This window comes from Schistocerca piceifrons, chromosome 4 (genome assembly GCF_021461385.2).
Source record: "Schistocerca piceifrons isolate TAMUIC-IGC-003096 chromosome 4, iqSchPice1.1, whole genome shotgun sequence".
Classification (NCBI taxonomy): domain Eukaryota; kingdom Metazoa; phylum Arthropoda; class Insecta; order Orthoptera; family Acrididae; genus Schistocerca; species Schistocerca piceifrons.
Window position 1 is genome coordinate 811,211,843 of NC_060141.1, and position 23,386 is coordinate 811,235,228.

General features: G+C 44.6%; 1 protein-coding gene across 1 annotated transcript in view; it reads left to right on the top strand.

The window, feature by feature from the left end:
* Positions 1 to 2,993: 2,993 nt before the first annotated feature.
* The window catches only part of LOC124796216 (hyphally regulated cell wall protein 3-like), a 52,298-nt gene continuing 31,905 nt past the window's right edge, over positions 2,994 to 23,386 (top strand). The window contains exons 1-2 of the mRNA XM_047260306.1: positions 2,994 to 3,125; positions 16,418 to 16,573. Coding sequence (XP_047116262.1) covers positions 2,994 to 3,125; positions 16,418 to 16,573 — 288 coding nt within the window. The remainder of the gene's footprint in view (positions 3,126 to 16,417; positions 16,574 to 23,386) is intronic.

Here is a 23,386-nt window from a genome sequence, read left to right on the forward strand (position 1 = left end):
TTAGAAAATGCTAAATTCAGAAGGATAATTATGTATTTGACGGTAGTGTACTGTCTACAGCAGAGGAAGTGTTCAGACACAAAGACTGACAATCAGCTCAACAATGCCACCTGTCACTGAGCAGCATTGTGAGGCGAAGGTTTATGGACAATGACATTCCTGAAGTGAACTTGCGTGCCAATGTTCCAACCTGAAAGCAGTGGATCATATTCGGGTCGAGTCATAATGGTGACATCATTCCAAACCTGATGTCCAACATCTCTACCTTCTTTGGGTTTAGCTCTCGAGGAAGAATGGGCTGCCATTCCTTCACAGAGGTTCAGACGTCTCGATGAAAGTACAAACAGAAGAGTTCAAGCCACCATAAAGGAGAAGGGTGGACACACTCTCTCTTAATGTCCACTAATAGTTGTCCTGATACATTTGATTCACAAGCCTCCCACTGTGGGCTCTCACTACTACTCACCCACTGAGTGCCTGGCACCTCCAGCTCTTGCTTCTTTACTGGGTACGGCATCTTCCTCAAGTTGCCGCCGTCTTCCAGCAGCTGCAACTGTACACACAGAGAGGAAAGCATCTCTTAATAACTTTATTTACTGCTTTAGTGATGTGCTCCTTCTACTATTCCCACATTATGGCTGCAATGACTGGAACATATATTAATTTTAACACACACTGTTGCCATACTGAGCCTCTAATCAATCTAAGAAGACATTACGAATAAACAGAAAGCCACATTCATAATCTGTGTAAAAAGGAAACTTTTAGACAGTGTCAATTAGCACACTACTTTCATGCAATATGCTTGTACATACCACTTCAAAGGAGTGATGCCTTCTTAATGAATGACATTTTTAAAAATGTCATTAATACAGTATGAAAATAATAACATAAAACAACCTGTCATATTGTTCATTAGATTTATTTTCATTTTTTATATGGTGAATTTTCGACATCGAACAATATGCACCTTCAGCACTGGGGAGTTTTAACAGCAGCTTCCAGTGAGAAACTATGTGCTTGGCTGTGGTAATAGGTACTCCGTGGGTCACCACACTGTCCTGCTGATGCATAGGCTTCCAAAGGGCAGTTATTTCAATAAATTATACATGCAGTGAGACACAGAAGAGGAATGCTGGAATTATAACAATTCTCTCTTTTATACTGAATGAATGAAAGTGGTCTTTTAGGTGTGTGTGTGTGTGTTTTCTATGACTGTTAAAAAACAACAACAACAACAACAACAACAACAACAACAACAACTACTACTACTACTACTACTACTACTACTACTACTACTACTACTACAATACCAATAATGTCTGCAGGAAGGATGAGTTGGAGAATCTTTGTTATCCTTCCAAACTCTGTGTCAGACATTTAAAAATCATATAAAGGGCTGCCATGCTCCAATGTATTTACATCACAGATGAAAATGGTAAAATAGGTCCAAGCAATAACCACACCTGTAAATTACTAATAAGTACTTTGATCAACTCTTGAACTGTAAACAACTAAATTGTTCCATCATCTTTCGCGCGTGCACTTGGGGCAGCGACAATTCTTCTTGTAATATTTCAGCTAGAAACCTCCCAGCAGACTTCAAGGCAAGTCGGAGACTGAGTTCATAGCATTTGCGCATGCCTATTTATATGGAGAGTCATGTGATACAAAGCTGCTGAGGATTAAAAGCGCATGCGTCAAAGATATCAAAGTCTAGTCATAGTTAAGATTTATATAGCAAAGATAAGCATATAAGCGCAGAGTGCAAACAAAATAGTGCTGCTGCGAATCCACCGTGCTTGTAAATAAATAATTAATCTTTAAAAGAGGTAACATCTGTCAGAAGTGAAGATGCAGAAATTCTTTCTGAACGAAGGTGTGAAATAAGTGGTTTCCAAGCATTGTCAAGATGAAATCCTTCGTCATGGATTAGCAGGTTGTCGGCTAGTTGTATTTCTACAGCTTCCTTAACAACTGAGTCCCAGAAAGATGAAGCAGTAGTTAAAATCTTAACATCTACATAATCCATGGCATGGCCAGTAGAAATGCAACGTTCAGCAACTGCTGATTTGTTGGACTGAAGAAGACATGTGTACCGCTGGTGTTCGACGCATCGTTCCTGTACAGTGCACATGGTAGCCCTACGTAACATTTTCCACACTCACAAGGGATTTCATAAACTCCCACCTTTTGCAAGAGCAGATCATCCATAACAGATCCCAACAAGGATGCAGTCTTAGCGGGTGGGCGGAATATCACATCCACTTTATGTTTCTTCAAGATTCCAGCAATTTTAGAAGAAATATCATCCACGTATGGGAGAAAGGCTGTAGATTTCACTTCACTTTCCACTTCCTCATTCTTTTCCTTTGATTTTTCTGCAGTTTTTATTTGCAGGGCTTTCTTAATCTGCTGTTACAAATAGCCATTTCTCTGAAACATCGCAAGAAGAATTGTTGAGCTGCGGTCATCCAACAATCTTCACAATTTTAAACCCATATCTGAACCAAAACAAATTTAAATAGGTGTTCCTCAGGGCAGCATTCTGGGCCCGTTGTTGTTTCTAATTTATATCAATGATACACAGGCTCCAGACAGTTCAGCCAAAATTCTACTATTTGCAGATGACACGAGTATCATAATTAGTGACAAAAAACAATCACTGTGTACTAGAGCAGAAAAAAAGCTCTCATACATACAGTCATGGTTTTATTCAAAAAGGGTTACCATGCTCCAATGTATCACAGGCGAAAATGGTAAAATAGGCCTAAGCAATAACCATACATGTAAGTTACTAAGAAAGTACTTTGATCAACTCTTGAACTGTAGATAACTGAATTGTTAGCTAGAATTTCCAGATATTTGATGAAAACATGGAAGCTGATCTACCACCTACAGCAAACAAACAAACAAACAAAAAACCCTGAAAAACAACAAAGCCAGTGGAGAAGAAATAAAATCATCTCAACCATAACTGGTGTCGAGCAGAAATGACAACTACCCTTCAGATTCTGTCTGAAGAAATACGGGAAACTGAAAAGATTCCAGAAGACTGGAAAGTGGCTCCTATGCAGGGTGACAACATGTTTCCACACCACCTCAACTGCATCTTAGAGGAAATAGTAAGATAATTGAAACAAAAGGCAAAGAACATAAGCTGTCACAATGAGACTGGAGACTTCAGGAAAAAGAGATACTGAAATTCAGTGTCTAGTATTTGCAAATGATTATGCCATTCTTTATAAAAATATAACAAATTCAGAAATACAAATCAACCTCTTAGAAGGAATACCTAACAAAGCAGCTTTAAAAGTTTCTGTAGAAAATTTTTTTTAGGACAAACATAAAAAAATGACCCAGAAATCCTAGTAACAGATAATGAACTGATAAAGACGGTTTATAAATTTAAATATTTGTGAGGAAAGATTCAAGGCAATGGCTTCAAAAATATTTGCTGTAGACAAAAGAGTATGTAAAATGGAGAAAGCATATGATATAAACATGAACATTTACAACAAGATGTGTGTGTCTAAAAATTTGAAAATACAGCACTACAGCACAGTAGTAAAACCAGAATGTCTCTATGCAAGTGAATGTTTAATGTTGAATTATGAATTATACAAACTTCAGGTCCTAGAATTAAGAATCATTTGAAAAATACTCAGACTGCTAGGAAATCCATAAGTATGAATATTAAGAAGTAATAAAGTATATTGCAGCATAGGAAAAACAACTGAAATGCTGCAGAAGAGCTGACTATTATTTTTTGGACATTTATACAGAGTGAACAGCAACAGGTTAACCAAACATATTGTTAAGCATCTTTGGGACAAGATGTCAACAACAGGACAGATTCAAGTAGTTAGGAAAGATTTGGAAAGAAATACAAGAAAAAGACCCAGCAGAATGATAGGATTTCAAGAAGAAAGTGTTGCAAATGGAAGCATTCCAAGGCAGGAAGAAGAAGAGGAAGACAGGGTCAGAATGGTCTGAGGAAGAAAAAAGGATAGATAGTGAAGACGAAGGAAACCTGGAAGAAGAACAAAGGAGGAAGCATTGAAATTAGTATGTGGTCATTAGATACCCCAAACAGAAAAACAAAAAGAAGAAGAATGTCTGTGATGTCATTAATATAAAACATCAATATCAAGGGCCCCACACACTTCCTTGGAGCACATCTACAGTTACATCTACAATGTTCCATATAGTTCTATGCAGTGTCCTATGTACCGATATATCTTCAGCCTTGTCACGAAGCTCTTTTCATTTGTACATATTTTTTTATTTAAACCACCCATCATCAATGCATTATGATGTTGGTACATCATTAGAACATTAAATGTTGGGAGCAAAAACAGAGAGACGTCTTAAGTGAACACTGTGCACTGTGTTATTGTTATTTATGCAGCTGATACCAATAATGTAAGAGTGAGCACACAATGTATGCTTTAAGTCAGCCTTTCCCATCATTGTGTTTTGTGTTGCTGGGGGCATTACATGTGATCTAAGACAAGTTCATATGCCTAGGGATCAAAGGATACAGTTGTCTTTTCCACCATTTTTACGAAGTACATTGCCTTGTTCTCACTTAATGTGGACACATTCTTTTAGGTAAATTGTCATTCTATGAATATTATGTTGACACAAAGCACTGCTACATTTTAATTTAAAATGGCTAAGTGGGCAAAATGAGAACAGTGGTGTTTATGAATATGTGGTTTCAATGGTAACGTTTTCACCATGTATGGGTATAATGCCATGGGACAGAGCATGGCAAGGAAAGATTTTCTAATTTAAAGGATGATTGTTTTGACATTATTGACCCTCCATTTTCAGAAAGACCTACAGCATTTGATGAAGATCATCTGAATGCATTAATCCACGATGATGCACATCATTGCACTCAAGAACCAGAAAATGTGATGAAGTATGACCATTCCGTCACTGTGCAGCATTTGAATACAAAGGAGAAGGTTCAACAATAAAGCATGTGGGTACCACATGCCAAACCATATAAATCAGTGGTTGGCTGTATGTACATTACCCTCTTGCTTGTTCTTGATTAGTGGGTGAATACCACTGACCATTTCTAACCTGTATTGTTACTGATGACTAGAAATTTTGTTTTTATGCTAATGTAAGAGAAAGAACGGAAAGGAATGCTTTAATCCAAACAAAGCAGCAGTGCCACATAGACTGTTGAGCATCCACACAAGATAATGTTATCGATATTGTGGAGAGGTCCGGTGTTAGAATATTGCTGCGGGGTGTGGGAGCCTTACCAGGTGGGATTGACGGAGGACATCGAAAGAGTGCAAAAAAGGGCAGCTCGTTTTGTATTATCACGTAATAGGGGAGAGAGTGTAGCAGATATGATATGCGAGTTGGGATGGAAGTCATTAAAACAAAGACGTTTTTCATTGCGGCGAGATCTATTTACGAAATTTCAATCACCAACTTTCCCTTCTGAATGCGAAAATATTTTGTTGAGACCAATCTACATAGGTAGGAATGATCATCAAAATAAAATAAGAGAAATCAGAGCTCCAACAGAAAGGTTTAGGTGTTCGTTTTTCCCATGCGCTGTTCGGAAGTGGAATGGTAGAGAGATAGTATGATTGTGGTTGGATTAACCCTCTGCCAAGCACTTAAATGTGAATTGCAGAGTAATCATGTAGATGTAGATGTAGGTGACCATGTGGTGTACTATGAGTTGCTTGCATGAGGTGTAACTTCCCTGTTGGTATTTATTGTCAACAACAGACATCTTGCAGATATAGTCCCAGAAAAACATCCAGGAAGACTGTGTGAAGTGGTGCTATTCCACAGTAACAGTCACCAGCATTCTGCTAGACTGGCAACAAACACTATAGAACAACTGGGTTGAGAAGTCATTTTGTACCCACCTTTTTCATTTGATCTTGCACCCTCAGATTTCATCTTCTCTGCTCTCTGTTCAATGATCTTGACATACTTCCTTTCGGGTGAAAATACACTTTGAACATGGCTCTTTGCTACAAAATCACATGATTTCTACAGTTGTGGATTCAGAAAGTTATCCCAACAGACTGAAGTGAACAGCGAAACAAATTATATTATTTATGATGATTTAAGTCTCCAGTATGTATAGTCTGAGTTTTTTAACTTGTAGGAAACACTACAGTGTTATGCATCAGCCTAAGATGTTCGATTGGCCATGAAAGGGTTAATCTGGAAATAAGCAGTAAAAGGCTAAGCCTGGAATAACATTTGTTGTGTTCTGTCCCTCTGCCAATCAGATAAATTGTCATAAACCTGCAGGCCAACTGCGTGAGGAGTTGTGGTGGACAGATTTAATGCAAATGTCATAGAGGGGATGGGGTGGCAGAGGGTGTAACATAGGAGGTACAGGTACAGGTACAGAGCTAGGCATGGGAAAGGGCAGTGTAGGGGTGCTAGTACTGAGGGAAGGATTGTGAAACTTAAGTTAAGGGGAACTCCAAAATTTTCAAATTAGGGAAGCTGGTATGGGAGTAGAGGGGGTGAGAGGAGTATGAGATGGGTCTCAAGAATGCAGTACACAAGTTGTGAAGCCACCAACAAGTCAGCCACCTTGTACTCAGTAGCATGTTGTCACCGGGTAGTCAATAACACTCTTGGCAGGTGAGGGATTGAGAGTAACTGTGGCACCCAGATGGGTCAGGCTATTTCACACATCAGTCAGGTGGCAAAATTCATTACTACTTATCGTAGTGTGCCTATTTGTAATGTTTGCTTAACATTACAATGACAAATTTCTAAATGTCAATTTGGTACTTAAAAAGTTGTCTTTTTTCTCTTTGACCACATTTCCCTCACAATCTACTACAGTACACATTTTCATTGCAACTGCACATTTGTAACCAATCTTTCGTAGTTACAATAACACCGCCAATTTTCAGTACGAATTATGTATGACATAATTAACACCCAGTGTTAAGTTATAGTATAGAATTTTGAGAAACTGTTTCACAAAAATTATTTAGCACACCACCAATGGAATATTAATGTCAAAGAAAAAGATGAAAAATAAAGTACCACATCATAAAATATTAAAGTCATAACTTTAATGTGTAATTAAGCTACTGAAGGAAGCAAATATCTCACCTGCTAACAGTTCCTCCATCCTCAACTTCTGCGGCATCTGCAAAAATATTAAGAAACTGAATAACTTTACATCAACAGAATTTGAGTGTAAATCAAACATCTTGATATGTGGCAGTGGTTGTCTTCTCACTGCACATGCTCATTTTAATGTCAAGAAGTTGCTACACTAAAATAGTGATGGAGGTTAGGAATCAGGTGCTGTGGCAAGTACATACATGAGAAATTTTATAAAAGTGAGATTGATGAAAACTGCATAATGATCCAAGTGAAGAACCACAAAATATTTTAATTTTAATTGTCTGAATTCATTACAGCTGCCATATACAGCCATTGTCACAGAGAAGGACAAAGGTGCCCACAAAAAGCAAGGCAACATTGGTGTTTGGAGGCTGGTGTAAGGACACTGCCAGTCACCGAAATAATGGTACAGCTTAGTTTGCTGGAATGAACACCCCTCATGAAAGGGGAAAGGAATAACAGACCATTATAAAATTACAGACTGTCACAGTTAGGAGATAGAGAAATTATGTCATGTACAATTCCGATAGTGTCTCCATTGGATTTCAAGTTACTGAGAACCAGCAGATCCCAAAGTGTTGAGCCACAGCAGTTCACGTGGCACACGTTGCAAATGACATGCCATGTAGTGTAGCAGAGTTGTGGCAGCTTACAACTATGTGACTCACTTTCTTTTGTATTAGTAGTGTGATGTTGATTGGAAGCCATAAAGGCCACATGAATACGCAGAATCCTGATCGAAACACTTTAAACTATCTGCAAGTACTGTAATGACTGCATACCTACAAAAATGGAGGACACTGGCCTCAACAATACATTATGATTTTATGAGCTTTGTCTATTTAGGGGTGTACTAATCTGTTCCAGAGTGTTGTTGTGTTAGAGTAATTCTTCATCAAAGTTCATATTTTGGATTCCAACATGCTAATAGCTGCCCCAGAGGTAAGGAAGTTTAATGTGTTGAGGGTATGCCCACAGATACTTAACATGCGTGGCCAGCACATAAGTTTTCATTTCAATTGAGTCACACTACCCCGTTAGGGAGCTTCTTACAGATGCAAGCAGTTTGTTGAAGGCACATTGTTGGTTAGGGTTTGCATAGTTATTTTCTATGTGAATTATGTATTTTGTGTTGATTAGCACATGCTCAGTTAGCCCCCAAACTACACTGAATAGCTCTTGTTGTTCACACTGCTACAGCAGACTGCAATGTGATTGAAATATATCACTGTAGGCATCCAAATCGCTATTGATGGCATTCTACCATAAAAATGCATCAGTGGCAACTGGTATCAGTGTATCAGCCTCACTGATTTGTACCTGCACACACAGAACAAGTGAGACTTGTGTGTTTCATAGTGAATGACTAGGTGGAAGCCACTTCATACTGTGGACAGTGTTAAGGTGATATGCAGAAAAGTATATCTAATTTACAAAGATGATAGTGTAGGTGTCTTGAAGTGTACTATGTGACATTGGTAGCAATGATATACGGCATCATTAATCACAAATACTGTAACAGCCTAGCACATATTCATAGTAACACTGCAGAGAGCAACAATGACTGCATGAAGAACCAGCATAAAGGTGTGGGAGTTTCAACAATTGGAAAATTTTATATCCAGCAACTAAAGGAACTATATGCCAATTTGGATACACAGCTTAAACAACAAAACTATCATCAAGTGTGGTACTCAGTACTGGTGACTTAACATGAGGCATTCCTGTCAGGGACTGCTGTTACAACTTTTTCAAGAAACTAATGTAACATTTACACAAAATCCAACTGCAATGTAAATTTGGACTCCTTGACACGCATAAGGCAAGTCCTACATCACTTGGAGGGGAAAGGAAATTTCAAAACTGAAGTCTTTAAAGTAATCTGTAAGAGCACAGTTTGACAGAACTACAGGCAATGCATCATTATCCCATTTTGGTATATTCGAGCATTTAATTGGGAAGCTGTTAGAGCAGTTGCTGTGGACAATTTTGAAGGCAACTTTGTATTTTGGCCATGCATATCTCTGTGGTCATGGCTAACAGGGATGGAAGCTGATATTATGACAGCAGCAACATAATGTGACTAATGTGAACACATCCAATAGAGAGGAAACTGCAAATAAGAACTTTTTGTCCAGTAGTGACTTGAGCAGGAGCATAATTGGACTGGGGCAGCCCAACAACTAGGGCCCCAATGGCAGTCAAAACAAAGGAAATACAAGAAATTAAAATGGAAACAAAAAGTGGAAAAATAGGTAAAAACATCTGACTAAACACGTCCACAAATGTCCATAGCTCATTGAGGAGTTACAGCAATGGTCTGGAATTAGTCATCAAAGTGAACTAAATGGATTTTGGTCCACTCAGCTTGTGTCAGTTGCTAACAGGATGCGGCTTAACTTCCAGCACTGCAGTACCTCATGAGAAACAAGTACTTTTATTCACTCTGTGAAGGCAGTACAGAATTCTCTGACCAGTTATTTGTACAGAAGTTGGTGGCAGTGACTGCACTGAAGTCATTCCATGTGGTACTGTGTTACAATCATTACTGTATGCCTCCTACCAGATTTAAACACATGATAATGAATTTAATAATGGTTACCGAGAGCCAAGGATGCTTGCACAAGGTATACCAGAGTGGAGAACTGCATCAAACCCCATTCGGACTGACAATAACAATAACAACAACAAGAACAACTGCAGTCCATAAACTGCATGAGTATGAGCCTAATACCAAGTGGTGCTTACTTTACAAACTGATTTTCTGCTAAATCAGTCCCAAACTGACTTCCCTCCTACCTCCCTCCCACCCACCCTACCTCCCTCCTTTTGCACTGCAGTTCTGCAAGTATGAAGTGTCTGAGATGAGTGGCAGTATAGTTACTTCCCACTCACCAAATCTATCACTCTCACTGAAGGGTGCAGTGATGTAAGACAGATTGTGATTTTGGGGGGGGGGGGGGGTTGTTGGTATGTTTAAGGGGGACTAAACAGCTAAGGTCATCAGTCCCCCATTCCAAAAATCAGGCGAGACTGAAATGCACGAAGCAGGTAAAACCCCAAGGGGAAGGAGACTCCCCCCCAGGCCCTAAAAGAACACAAATGCGGTGACGAACACTACAGACACGAAGACACCAGACAAAAAGAAACAGAACAAAAGAAGATGACCGGAGACTGGTTGACTGACCATGACAACAAAAAAGGGAAAGAGTCAACCAACCGACTACACACTAAAATCTGCAACCAAACATAAGAGACTCGAGGACAAGAGACACACAAAGGGAAAGGAGCAGGACTTCCCTAAATGGAACCACAAAAAGGACTACCATGGATAAAATGTAAAACACTGTCAGCCATAGAGGCATCGTCACATTAAATCAAAGGTAAAGTGCCCGAGAGATTAAAAGACTGCCGGAGGGTGCGCAGTCGGGGACACTCCAATAATATGTGGGCGACCATCAGCCGGGACCCACACCGACACAGGGGGGGATCCTCCTGACGCAAAAGATGGCCGTGCATCAGGTATGTATGGCCGATGCGGAGCCGACACAGGATAACAGAGTCCCTGCGAGAAGACCGCAAGGAGGAGTGCCACACATTGGTCGTCTCCTTGACAGCCCGCAGTTTATTCGGGGATGTCAGGCCACGCCACTCAGCAGCCCACACCTTACGGCGCAACACCAACTGCTGATCTCGAGCTGGGAGGCCGATCTCCAAAGCTGGGTCGTCGATCGCCCCTTTGGCCAGCCTGTCGACACGTTCATTCCCCGGGATGCCAAAGTGACCTGGCGTCCAAACAAAGACCACCGAATGACCAGAGCGGGTAATGGCGGAAACAGACTCCCGAATAGAGGATACCACAGGAGAAGAGTGATAGCAGCAGTCGATGGCCTGGAGGCTGCTCAGGGAGTCACTGCAGATGACGATGGGCGTACCTGAGCAGGAACGCATATGCTCAAGAGCGCGCAATATGGCCACCAGCTCTGCAGTAAAAATACTGCAGCCAGCCGGCAGGGAGCGCTGCTCAACATGGGCAGCGTGAGCAAAAGCGTAGGCAGTGTGACCATCAACCAGGGAACCATCAGTGTAGACGGGCTCACAGTCCGAAAATGAGGCGAGGAGCGCAAGAAAACGGCGACGGAGGGCCACAGGCAGAACCGAGTCCTTGGGTCCCTGTGCCAAGTCCAGACGGACAGACGGCCGGGACAAACACCAGGGAAGTGTAGGTGCACGGACCCGGAAGGGAGGCAGAAGAGGGAATGACCCCAGTTCCGACAGCAGGGACTGGACACGGACAGCTACGGAAAGCCCAGACCTAGGTCGCCGTTCGGGCAGATGGAGGACCATGGCAGGGAAAAGCAGGCGACGATTGGGATGGCCAGGTGAGCAATGCACGTAGACAGCATAGTCGGCGAGCAGTCGATGGCGGCGAATCCGCAGTGGAGGAACCCTGGCCTCCAACAGTAGACTATCCACGGGGCTCGTACGGAAAGCGCCAGTTGCAAGCCGAACCCCACAGTGGTGTATGGGGTCTAACAACGTCAACACTGAGGGTGATGCAGACCCATAGGCCAGGCTCCAATAATCAAGCCGGGACTGCACAAGGGCTCTGTACAACCGCAGCAGCGTGCAGCGATCTGCACCCCAAGACGTGTGGCTAAGGCAGCGGAGAGCGTTGAGGTGTCGCCAGCATTTTTGCTTCAGCTGAGTAACATGAGGAACCCATGTGAGCCGGGCATCAAACACAAGTCCCAAGAAGCGGCAAGTGTCCACCACTTCACTTCAAGCAGGTGGCCGTTGAGGTAAAGTTCAGGATGAGGGTGGACCGTCCGACGCCTGCAGAAGTGCGTAACTCGAGTCTTGGCAGCAGAGAACTGAAAACCACGAGTCAGAGCCCATGATGCTGCCTTGCAAACGGCGACTTGCAGCCTGCGTTCGGCGACTCCCGTAGTCGTGGAGCTAAATGAGATGCAGAAGTCGTCGGCATACAGAGAAGGAGACACCGACGACCCCACTGCTGCAGCCAGACCATTAATGGCCACTAAAAATAAGGAGACGCTCAACACCGAGCCCTGCGGGACTCCATTTTCCTGTATATAAGATGAACCAGAGGTGGCACCGACTTGCACCCGGAAAGAGCGGCGCAATAAAAAGCTTTGAAGAAAAGCCGGGAGCCGACCACGAAGACCCCACTCATGCAACGTGGCGAGAATGTTATGCCTCCATGTGGTGTCATACACCTTCCACAGATCGAAAAATACAGCAACGAGATGCTGACGTCGGGCAAAGGCCGTACAAATAGCAGATTCCAGCCGCACCAAATTGTCCGTGGCAGACCGGCCCCGACAGAAGCCACCCTGGGATGGAGCGAGGAGACCGCGCGACTCAAGGACCCAACACAAACGCCGCCCCACCATACATTCGAGCAATTTGCACAAAACGTTGGTGAGGGTAATGGGACGATAGCTGTCCACCGCCAGTGGGTCCGCACCGGGCTTCAAGATGGGGACAATAAGACCCTCTTGCCATTGCGATGGGAACACGCCCTCGCTCCAGATGCGGTTAAAGATGGTGAGGATGTGTCTCTGGCAGTCCCTGGAGAGATGCTTCAGCATCTGTGCGTGGATGCAGTCCGGTCCTGGTGCTGTATCAGGGCAATCGGCGAGGGCAGCGAGGAATTCCCTCTCGCTGAAAGGAGCATTGTATTTTTCAGAACGACGTGTGTGGAACGATAACGGCGTCTGCTCGGCACGCTCCTTGAGAGAGCGAAAGGCGGGGGGATAAGTTGCAGTCGCAGAGCTCTTAGCGAAGTGCGCAGCAAGGTGTTCAGCAATGGCGGCAGCGTCCGCGCAGACAGCGCCGTCCAAAGAGATCCCAGGGACACCCGTAGGGGTCTGGTGTCAATAAATCCGCCGTATCCGGGACCACACGAGTGAGGGGGAGACACGGGAGCCCAAGGAGGAGACATACCACTCCCAGCACTCCTGCTTACGCCGTGTAATAAGACGACGGGCAAAGGCACGGAGCCTCTTAAAGGCGATGAGGGTCTCAAGAGACGGGTGCCGCCTATGACGCTGGAGAGCCCGCCGATGGTCGCGAATAGCCTCAGCAATCTCCAGCAACCACCAGGGTACAGCCTTCCTCCGAGGGAGACCAGAAGAGCGGGTGATGGCAGCCTTGGCGGCCGAAATCGTTGACGTGGTAAAGACGCGGACCACCTCATCAATGTCACCCTGTGGGGGAGACTCAATGATTGCAGCGGAAGTAAAAGCCGCCCAGTCAGCCCTATGGAGAGCCCAGCGGGGCACGCGCCCAGAAGAATGACACTGGGGCAGTGACAAATAGATGGGAAAATGGTCACTACCCGACAGGTCAGGGTGCACCCTCCAGTGGAGGGATGGGACAAGTCCGGGGCTGCAAAGAGAGAGATCGATGGCCGAGAACGAGCCATGGGCCACACTGGAATGCGTGGGAGCACCGGTGTTCAAGAGGCTAAGGTCGAGCTGAGCCAACAAATGCTCCACGGCTCGACCGCGGTCATCAGAGACAGTCCCACCCCATAGAGGGTTGTGGGCATTGAAATCGCCCAGAAGCAGCAATGGTGGCGGGAGTTGAGCCAGCAGCGCAGCCAAGACATGTCGGGGGAGCTCCCCATCCGGAGGAATGTAAACAGAGCAAACAGTAATAGCCGGCGAGAGCTCAACCCTGGCAGCAACTGCCGCTAAAGGCGTCTGAAGGGGTACTGACGAGCTACAGACAGAGTGGTGAACAAAGAGGCAAACGCCACCTGACGTTCGTTGACAGGCAGCACGGTTCTTATAGTATCCCCGATAACCATGAAGGGCGGGGGTCCGCATTGCAGGAAACCAAGTTTCCTGCAGAGCAATGCAGAGAACAGGGGAAACACTCAGAAGCATCCGGAGCTCAGGCAGGTGGCGGAAATAACCGCCGCAGTTCCATTGGAGAATGGAAGCAGGAAGGGACTGGGAGGGCGTGAATGCGACTAAGAGGCAGACAGCGCCTCAGAGCCAACTGCTGCCACTGGGGGAGAGTCAGCTGAGTCCATAGGAGAGGCCCCCAAGGGTTCCGTGAGGGTGAGATCCGCGGCAGAGGCGAGGATCTCCACCTCATCCCCGGAGCCAGGACCATGTACAGCAGGCGGTGCTGAAACTACCGGAACGTCCTTCTTCTTGGACACATGCCGTTCCTTCTTCTCACGTCGGCCCTTAGGGTGAGAGGGCTGGGAGAGCTTCTCTGAAGGAGCGTCGGAGGCTGACGATGACGCAGAAGCCCTACAACCAGCAGGTGGCGGAACCTTCAGCCACTGGCTGACATCCGGCTGGGTAGGAGAAGAAACGGAGGAAGGGAGAGCCCCGAGGGACCCCTTCCGCGAGAGAGGAACCGGCAGAGGCAACGCCAGCGGAGAAGGAGGGGGAGGGATCGAGCCTCCCGGTTGTGGAGCAGATGTCACTCCCAAAGTAAGCGTAGGGGGAGCGACAGAAGAGGGTTTGCCCCCAACTGCTAAAGGGGCAACAGAGGAAGGCTTGCCCCCAAACACGAGGGGGCAGACAGAGATACACGGCCCAGAGGGCCACTGAAGGCGGCACAGATGAGGCGACAACCGTCGCTCGCGTGGGCGACGATAACGTGGCTGCAGCATAAGATGTTCGAATGGAAGCAGGATACAACCTTTCATATTTCAGTTTTGCCTCTCGATAAGTAAGCCGGTCCAGAGTCTCAAATTCCATGATCTTTCGCTCCTTATGAAGAACGGGGCAATCCGGCGAGCATGGAGAGTGGTGTTCCCCACAGTTGACACATACAGGCGGGGGCGCACATGGAGAATCGGGATGAGAGGGCTGTCCGCAATCTCGACATGTAGCGCTGGATGGGCAACAGGAGGACATATGCCCAAACTTCCAGCACTGGAAGCACCGCATCGGGGGAGGGACGTATGGCTTGACGTCGCAATGGTAAACCATCACCTTGACCTTCTCGGGCAAGACATCACCCTCAAAGGCCAAGATAAAGGCACCGGTGGCCACCCTGTTTGTCTTGGGTCCTCGATGGACACGACGGACAAAATGCACACCACGTCGTTCCAAGTCGGCTCTCAGCTCGTCATCGGATTGCAACAAGAGGTCACGATGGTAAATAATCCCCTGGACCATATTTAAGCTACTGTGGGGAGTGACGGTAACAGGGACGTCCCCCAGCTTATCACACAAGAGCAAAGCTCGTGACTGGGCTGGGGAGGACGTCTTGAGGAGGATGGACCCATTCCTCATTTTAGACAACCCCGCCACTTCCCCAAACGTATCCTCCAGGTGTTCCACAAAAAACAGAGGCTTCGTCGTAAGAAAGGAGTCACCATCAGTCCTGCTGCAGACAAGGTATTGCGGTACGTAAGGCTCCCGCTTGGCACTAGATCGGCGTCCCTCCCATGGCGCAGCCAACGAGGGGAACAACTGAGGGTCATATTGCACAGCATCAAAGTCTACTCTACCTTGCTTAGAGACGCTGGTGGCCGTGCGACCACCAGTTTGGTGTGATTTATTGCGCTTCATTGCGCCAGATCCGCCCAGATGCCACCTACTCCGAACGAGGGCTCTCCCCAAGGGCGCCACCCAGCCAAACCAACGGGTACCTGGCCGATATCCCGTTGCCCGGAGTCCCCGTGCCCCAGACAAGAGGGCACATACTCCTTGGCATGCATGGGGAGGAAACAGCTCTGGCATCTGTAGTGCGATCCCTGCGTGGTCAGGGGGCTACCACCAAGAGGGTACATGACGACCCCACCACAACGGACTGGCTACCGTGCTGGATTTTAGGTGTTGAAAGGGTCCACAGTTGTTGTGGGCGTGAAGAAGAAGAGTGCGCTCAAGCCAAGAAGGAAACAACCCAGAAGATGTGAGGCATTGGACCCATTTGTCAGAAGAGGCAACCCCACCGAGGCTTCAAAAAAAGCAGTCCAAAAGAGCATCAGCTATAAATGGTGTGTTTCACAGTCAGTTCTCTGTGTGTTCGTGCTACTTACACGCACATAATTTCCATTGTGTTCATGTGAGCAGTCTCTCACAGCAAGTCCATTACATTAATGTCTATGTTGGACAGCTGCAGTTGAATGAGCAGACCTATACACAAGTGAATATTCGTCCTGTAGCATGAGATCCCCTCCACAATATAGCATTCACACTAAATGCAGCACCACTTTCTTCAAAATGTGGGCATACGGCCTGCTACTGAGGAAGCATTCCTGCTCCTCTCACAGAAATCCGACGCCCCCAACGGGGAAACCAACGCCCCCAACGGGGAAACCAACGCCCCCAACGGGGAAACCAACGCCCCCAACGGGGAAACCAACGCCCCCAACGGGGAAACCAACGCCCCCAACGGGGAAACCAACGCCCCCAACGGGGAAACCAACGCCCCCAACGGGGAAACTGACAATCGGCTAGTACTACCTGTTGTCACCACCTATTCCCCATTATGTCTGGACCATCGCGGCTGCTAAACTACTGTTTGGTCTTGGTAAGACAACTTATCTGTGAAAAGTACATTTTTCCACATTGCATTCAGATGGAGCTCTGCGGCTGCCAGCCAGTGTAACACATTTCCTCACTGAGTTCCTGTTTTATAGTGGATCATTGTGCGTGCAGTACAGCTTTCCTTGGCCCTCAGTGAACTGCATCATTGGAACTGGGAAGTTGGTCACTCACTACAACTGCTTCGTATCTAGGGGAGGGATTAGTTGGCTCTTACAGGCAAGCTATGTGTTTTCCTGCTGTGTGCTCATTATCTTGAGCCAGGCATTCTGCTGATAGTGCCTCCTTCAACAAAATTCTTTAAAATTCTGTTTACAGTAGGGGTAGGCTTCTGCCATTCCAAAGATTCATCAATCACACAGGTTGATATTTCATCCAAAGTTCCCAATACTCAGGCAACTTCCATTCCCATAGTCACCCTTGGGGTGAATTTGTATAGCTTTAAAAATGCACGTTACTACCCCTTAATATTTGTCATGTCAACATAGGATACATAGAAATTCACGACTCTGCCAGATATGTGACAAGCATGGATGGAAAGCCAAATCATCTGCATACTGCAGACGTTTGCTGAACCCTGCACAGCTTACACTGGGGACAGGCCACATATTTGAACAAAAGTTCCTTAAACATTTTTGCCATTTATCAGCATGACAAGAGAGAAATCAGCATTGGAATAATATGCCATTTCTGATGACTAACACCTCTGACAATACCTCAGTTACAGTCATCCACTCACAAGCAGCACCACAGGAATATCACAGTCAAGCAAACATTAATGGTTTGAGTTGGAGCCAGGGCATGGGTAACAACAACCAAAGGTGTATTCATTTATTTCTTATGTCTGTTACTTGTAATTAGGGTCTCAGTGATGTTCTAAGACCTTCCATGACATCTTCCACTGATCTGTGCTGGCTGGGCTGTTTTGAGGGAAGAGACCAAACTGCGAGGTCATCGGTCTCATCGGTTTAGGGAAGGATGGGAAAGGAAGTCGGCCGTGCCCTTTCAAAGGAACCATCTCGGCATTTGCCTGGAGCAATTTAGGGAAATCACGCTGATCTGTGCCCGCAACTATTGCTGCTATGATGGTCTAACACAAGACTGCAACTCACCTCGCCATCATCTTCCTTATCGTCCCCTTCTCCCTGTTCCCTTTGTCGAGCACGATATGCAGTACACTAGGACTCCCATACAAGACAAACATCGTGTGATGAAAACCTGAATAGTATTGTAAACCACATGAAGAAATTTTATCTCTTTTTGCTGTAGAAATGTTTGTGGAAGTGCACTTCACAATGTTGATATTGTGCTGGACTATACACAAGCACTGTAATGGAAAGTGAAGTTATTCTTTGGCACATGTGACAGATGAGATTTGATGGAATATGATCAAATGTTTTGTTGCAACACTTGGCTTACCTAGGCCTGCAACAGGATGATACTGTGAATCATTAGTTTCACTGTTTCTATTCTTTGCCATGAGGTCTGGTTTGTGTTCAAATAGCTATATTAAATTTGGCACCCATTCTACATCTACACCAGTAAAGGCACATAAGTGAGTACTTAAGATGCCAGCATCCGAGTTCAAATGCATCTGGAAGCTTTTAATTGTTGGCATTCTTTTTTCTGGTAGTTCATAATATATGTAATAGATTATAGTTAATATTCTCTGACAAATAGCTGACCCAGTAATGTTGATAACTAATTTGATAATGCTGCATGCCCATTCATTAGAGCTTTAATGGCTGTATGTAGGTGCACAAGAACATCATTATTTGTTCACACTTTGTCAAAGTACTCTGGGAAATTTTAACCACTGCTTTAAACATTTAAGGATGGTAAGTATTAAGTGTGGTTGTAGTAGTGTGTAACATTTCTTATCATGAACTGTTAAAGGTTTCATGTTTCATTCTGTCTTTTAAGAAGAGCTCTTCATATGTTGCTTTTGTTGTTGGTTATTTTCTCTATCATAAAACATTATAACTTTCATGACTTTAGCTACAGGTATTTTAATAAATGTATCTGAAACAGAGTGAAGCCCATATGCAACAAGAGCAGCTATTTAATTACTCAGACACACAATTCCATTATTTGCATAAATGACCAAAAAATCTGTCTCTCTCTCTAGTGAATTTGCAAAAACAATTAAAAAATGGAAATGTGTAGCTTTGAACTCTGCACCGTCAGGTTACCGTGCAATGCTTCTATCATTTCACCATGGAGAATGGATTTGGGAAGAGCAGGTAATTTTGAGGCCTTAACCTTCATTCTAAAACATGCAGAGATATATTTTCAAGCTGCAAAATGAAGAATATGAGTGGCAGTGGAATACAAAAAACTTGTTGGTAAAACTGGTCTTCCATTCTTAGTTGCTTGAATGGTAGACAGTGAGCACTTAGAACCTGAATGCCAATTAATATACTAAGGCTAAGAGAGTGCATATGTCAGTGATTTGAACCTTCTGAGAGTCAGGTCCATAACCTATGCAGTTAAGTAAGCGATCACTAGCATATGGGGCATACACGAATACTGAGTCAGTATCAGACACCTCACATTTACCACACCAATGACACTCATCTCCCCGAGATCAATCCCTGGTCTGGTTTTTACGGCACTATTGCCAAATGGTCTGATCTTTCCTGGCTTTTGTCTAATAAGGCACAATTGTTTGTTTGCTGATGAGTGTACACTGACCCCTACCCCAGCACCTCAATGCCTCGAGCCATCACAATTCTTCAGAAATGAATTTAACAATACCATGGAAGGCACACTAAAAAAACTGTAAGAAAGTGAGTTCTCAGTGAACAAGGCCTCTGTTATATATAGATAACATACACTCACATACTCACGCAAATGCAACTCTCACACACGTGATCACACTCTCTGGCAGCTGAAGCCAGGCTGCGAGCAGTTGCACATGACGAAACAGGCAATCATGTGGGGGTAAGGAGGATGTTGGGACAGGGTGTGGGAGGGTAACAGGGTAGGGGTGGGCAACAGTAGACTGCTGGAGATGACCTGCAGGAGACAGGACATAATAAAGTTAAAGGCAATAGCAAAGAGGGTCACACTCAAAACAGTACCCTGAGGCACACCAACTTCCTGGTGGAGGTGTCTGACAAGGCAGTACCAACATTCCTTGAAAAATCAATACTTTAAAAATACCTGAAGGACATGGGGCATGCGGCCTCAGAAGTGCCACATGTAGAGAGATCAAGAATACCCATCCTTCAGAAGGTGTTTTAGGGTTTCTGCAAATTTAAAAACACCGCCAGTGTCCGATATATCCACAGAAAACCATTCGCGACACACGTTGACAAAGTGATGAGATGGTCAGCTGCAGGACGGCCTGCTCAAAATCTGCACGGTACAGTGGTCAGTGAATTGCCACACTCTAGTCACTATACCAGCCAGGCATGAATTACATGTTTCATCAGTTTGCAAACACAGCTTGTGGGAGAAACGGGGCAGTAACTAGAAGGAAGGTATTTTTCTTTACTGGGCTTGGGTATGGGCATGGGAATGACAGTGTCTCTATGCTGGCATCTGGCAAACGGTGCCCTCTGCCCAGATGCAGTTGTACATAAGAAAGAGCAAGTGCTTGCCCACAAAAGAAAGGTTTAGCAACATCTACATCTACATCTACATTGATACTCCGCAAGCCACCCAACGGTGTGTGCCGGAGGGCACTTTACGTGCCACTGTCATTACCTCCCTTTCCTGTTCCAGTCGCGTATGGTTCGCGGGAAGAACGACTGTCTGAAAGCCTCCGTGCGCGCTCTAATCTCTCTAATTTGAATGCATCTGAATGCAAACATCGTCCAGCACTGTGTTGGAGGATCGATATGAAGTGAGAGCAAGTTCTCGCCCAATCATACTAAAGGCAGCTTGTAGCACTCGCTAATCTGCCAAAATAAGGGTACTACCCAAGCCGCCTCTACTTGTTTCTGGTGGAGGAAGGCAGAATGATAGTGGGTGGAGCTTGAAATCTCCGCAGAATAGCAGCCCAATGGATCTTGGTCCTGCAGGGCCCATAGAACAATTGAGGTAGTGGAACTGTTAGAAGAACTAGTTAAGGAAATCTAGCTAGATTTTTGCTATCCTGAAGGGTGCAACGACACTGTGCATGCAACTGTTCATAATGAATGCAGTTTGCCATCATAGAATGATGGTTAAAAACATGGAGAACACATCTCTGCATGTGAGTTGAGTCACAACACAGCTCAGTCAATCAAGGCACTGGGACATGGCACAGTAAAGATGAAGTGCGAGAATGGAATATTGTGTGGTGGTAATGATGGCATTTGTAACATATTCTACCTGGCCATCACAACTGGAGAAATTATGTCACTCAAAGGGTGCCAGGGAACAGTGAATCTCCAGTCATCCCTAGAAAGTTGCCATTTCGGTGTGCATATATGTGGGGTAGGAGTCAGAAAATGGATAGCAAATGGTAAATGGTTGCTCGAGTACGTACTAGAGACAGTGATGAGATGATGGGCAAATTGGGCAGTGCAGGAGATTTCCAGATATGGGTAGGAGTGCATGTAGTATAAAAGGAAGATGTGTACTCCCACGATAAGGCAAATGAGGTTAAGGTGACTGAGAAGTTCAGCCTAGACGGCACCTCTCTGTCAGGTTCTGGGAGATTTCCAAAGGGAATGGTGTGCATTACAGTCAACGAGCAGCAGAAAGGGGTGAGGGAGTTGGCCAGTAAGCTGGATGTAGAGTGTCCATGACACCAAATGACTGAGGGATGTAAACAGTACATATGCAAAAGTTCAGGAGAGGAAGTAAAATGCAGACAGGAATAGCTTCAAGCTGGGTAGTCAGGTAGAAGGGTTGACTTTGAACGTCCTTGCATATGAGCAGCATGACTCCCCTCTCTCCTCCTACGATATGGAATGCCATCTTTGGAGAGAGGGAGTCAAAGCAGACTGGGAAGAAATACAAAAGCTCAAATCAGTCTTGAGGATGCAATTTTGTTTCCTGCAGGCACAGAACTAGCAGAGGATGCGATTCCAAGAGCAGCCGCAAGTCATCTTTTTGGATTGAAGGCCACCAGTATTCCATTGGAATAATGTCATGATTAGGAAAGAGGAGGAGGGAAGAAATGGAGAGGTGGCACCTCAGCGGCCATTCCTGTGTTACATTCTTGATTGCATTTACATAAACTTATGGCTCCTCTTTTTTGGTTTCTTAAACATTTTATTTTATCTGACACATTCCATGACCTTTAAGATTTGTGCCACATATTGGTCCTAAACAAGAAGATGAATGAAAAAGAAACCACTTACTGGATAAAGGACTGTTTGCCATGGTCATGGGAGCTGGCAAGTAAGTCAATGCAAGATCTGAAAGATCACAAGAATGATCATTCGATTCTGTTTAATGTACCAGAGACCTATATTAATATTACTGAAAGCAAATCCCTAACAACAAAAGTAACTAAACAGTTACTTTGAAATCACACTGCACAATTTGTGATGCACGTGCTTAAGTACACTAAGGTAGTTTTATTGAGTTACTAATCAACATTTGTCAAACATAACAAACACTATGACAAGTATACCTCTCAAAGTAGTTCACTTGGTAGTTATTTCACAAGCAGGAAAGTATTTTCAGAAGAGTTTAAGAAGTTTGACAGGCCATGAATGTATGGAGGAGAATGAGTCTGATATCATTCTAGAAAGGTACTTTGAAACGTGTTTGCGATTGCGAGTACCTGTCATTTGTGTTTGTGATATTTGCTCAAAAATGGGGAAATCTCAGTTCCCAACTGCTATCAGCAAGCATTTTAGACAACAGTAAGTGGTAAGTGTCGATTTTGAGGAATATTTATTGTCATGTTTAAAGAGTATCAACTATGGTGTAACACATCGCTTTGGTAAAGGCGTACATCTCACAATGTCTATAGTACCGATGAACAATGGTCACCACCACAAAGTGGTTTTCTTTTTTTTTTTTTTTAATTCAAATGGTGTCTTTAAACTTTTATACCCTTCTCTGTTGTGCATAATGTGGTGTCACCGTCAGACACCACACTTGCTAGGTGGTAGCCTTTAAATCAGCCACGGTCCGGTAGTATACGTCGAACCCGCGTGTCGCCACTTTCAGTGATTGCAGACCAAGCGCCACCACATGGCAGGTCTAGAGAGACTTCCTAGCACTCGCCCCAGCTGGACAACCGTCTTTGTAGTGATGGTTCACTGACAAAATACGCTCTCATTTGCCGAGACGATATTTTAGCATAGCCTTCAGCTACTTCATTTGCTACGACCTAGCAAGGTGCCCATATCAGTTACTATTGATATTGTGAATCATGTACCATCAAGACAGACGTTCATCATTAATGGATTAAAGTTAAGTATTCCACCAGCTATGTCCGTTTTTCTAAATTCTAATTTCCTTGTCCTGTTCCAGTCCTCACGCCAGCCTGTGTGATTTAAAACGCATGCATTTTGTCCTCCTCTAGTAACACCCTCCAACCAAAACACACAAAATCTAGTGGAGACTGATGCAGCATATCTGCAGGGTGAGATAACGATAATTAGTTTATTGTTGTTCACAGTTCATTATGATTTCAGTGTTTTATTCTATCATGATGATGATGATACCTGGTTACGGGGCACTCAATGGCATTTTTTTTTTTAGATTAGATTTACTTTCATTCCAATTGATCCATAGTGAGGAGG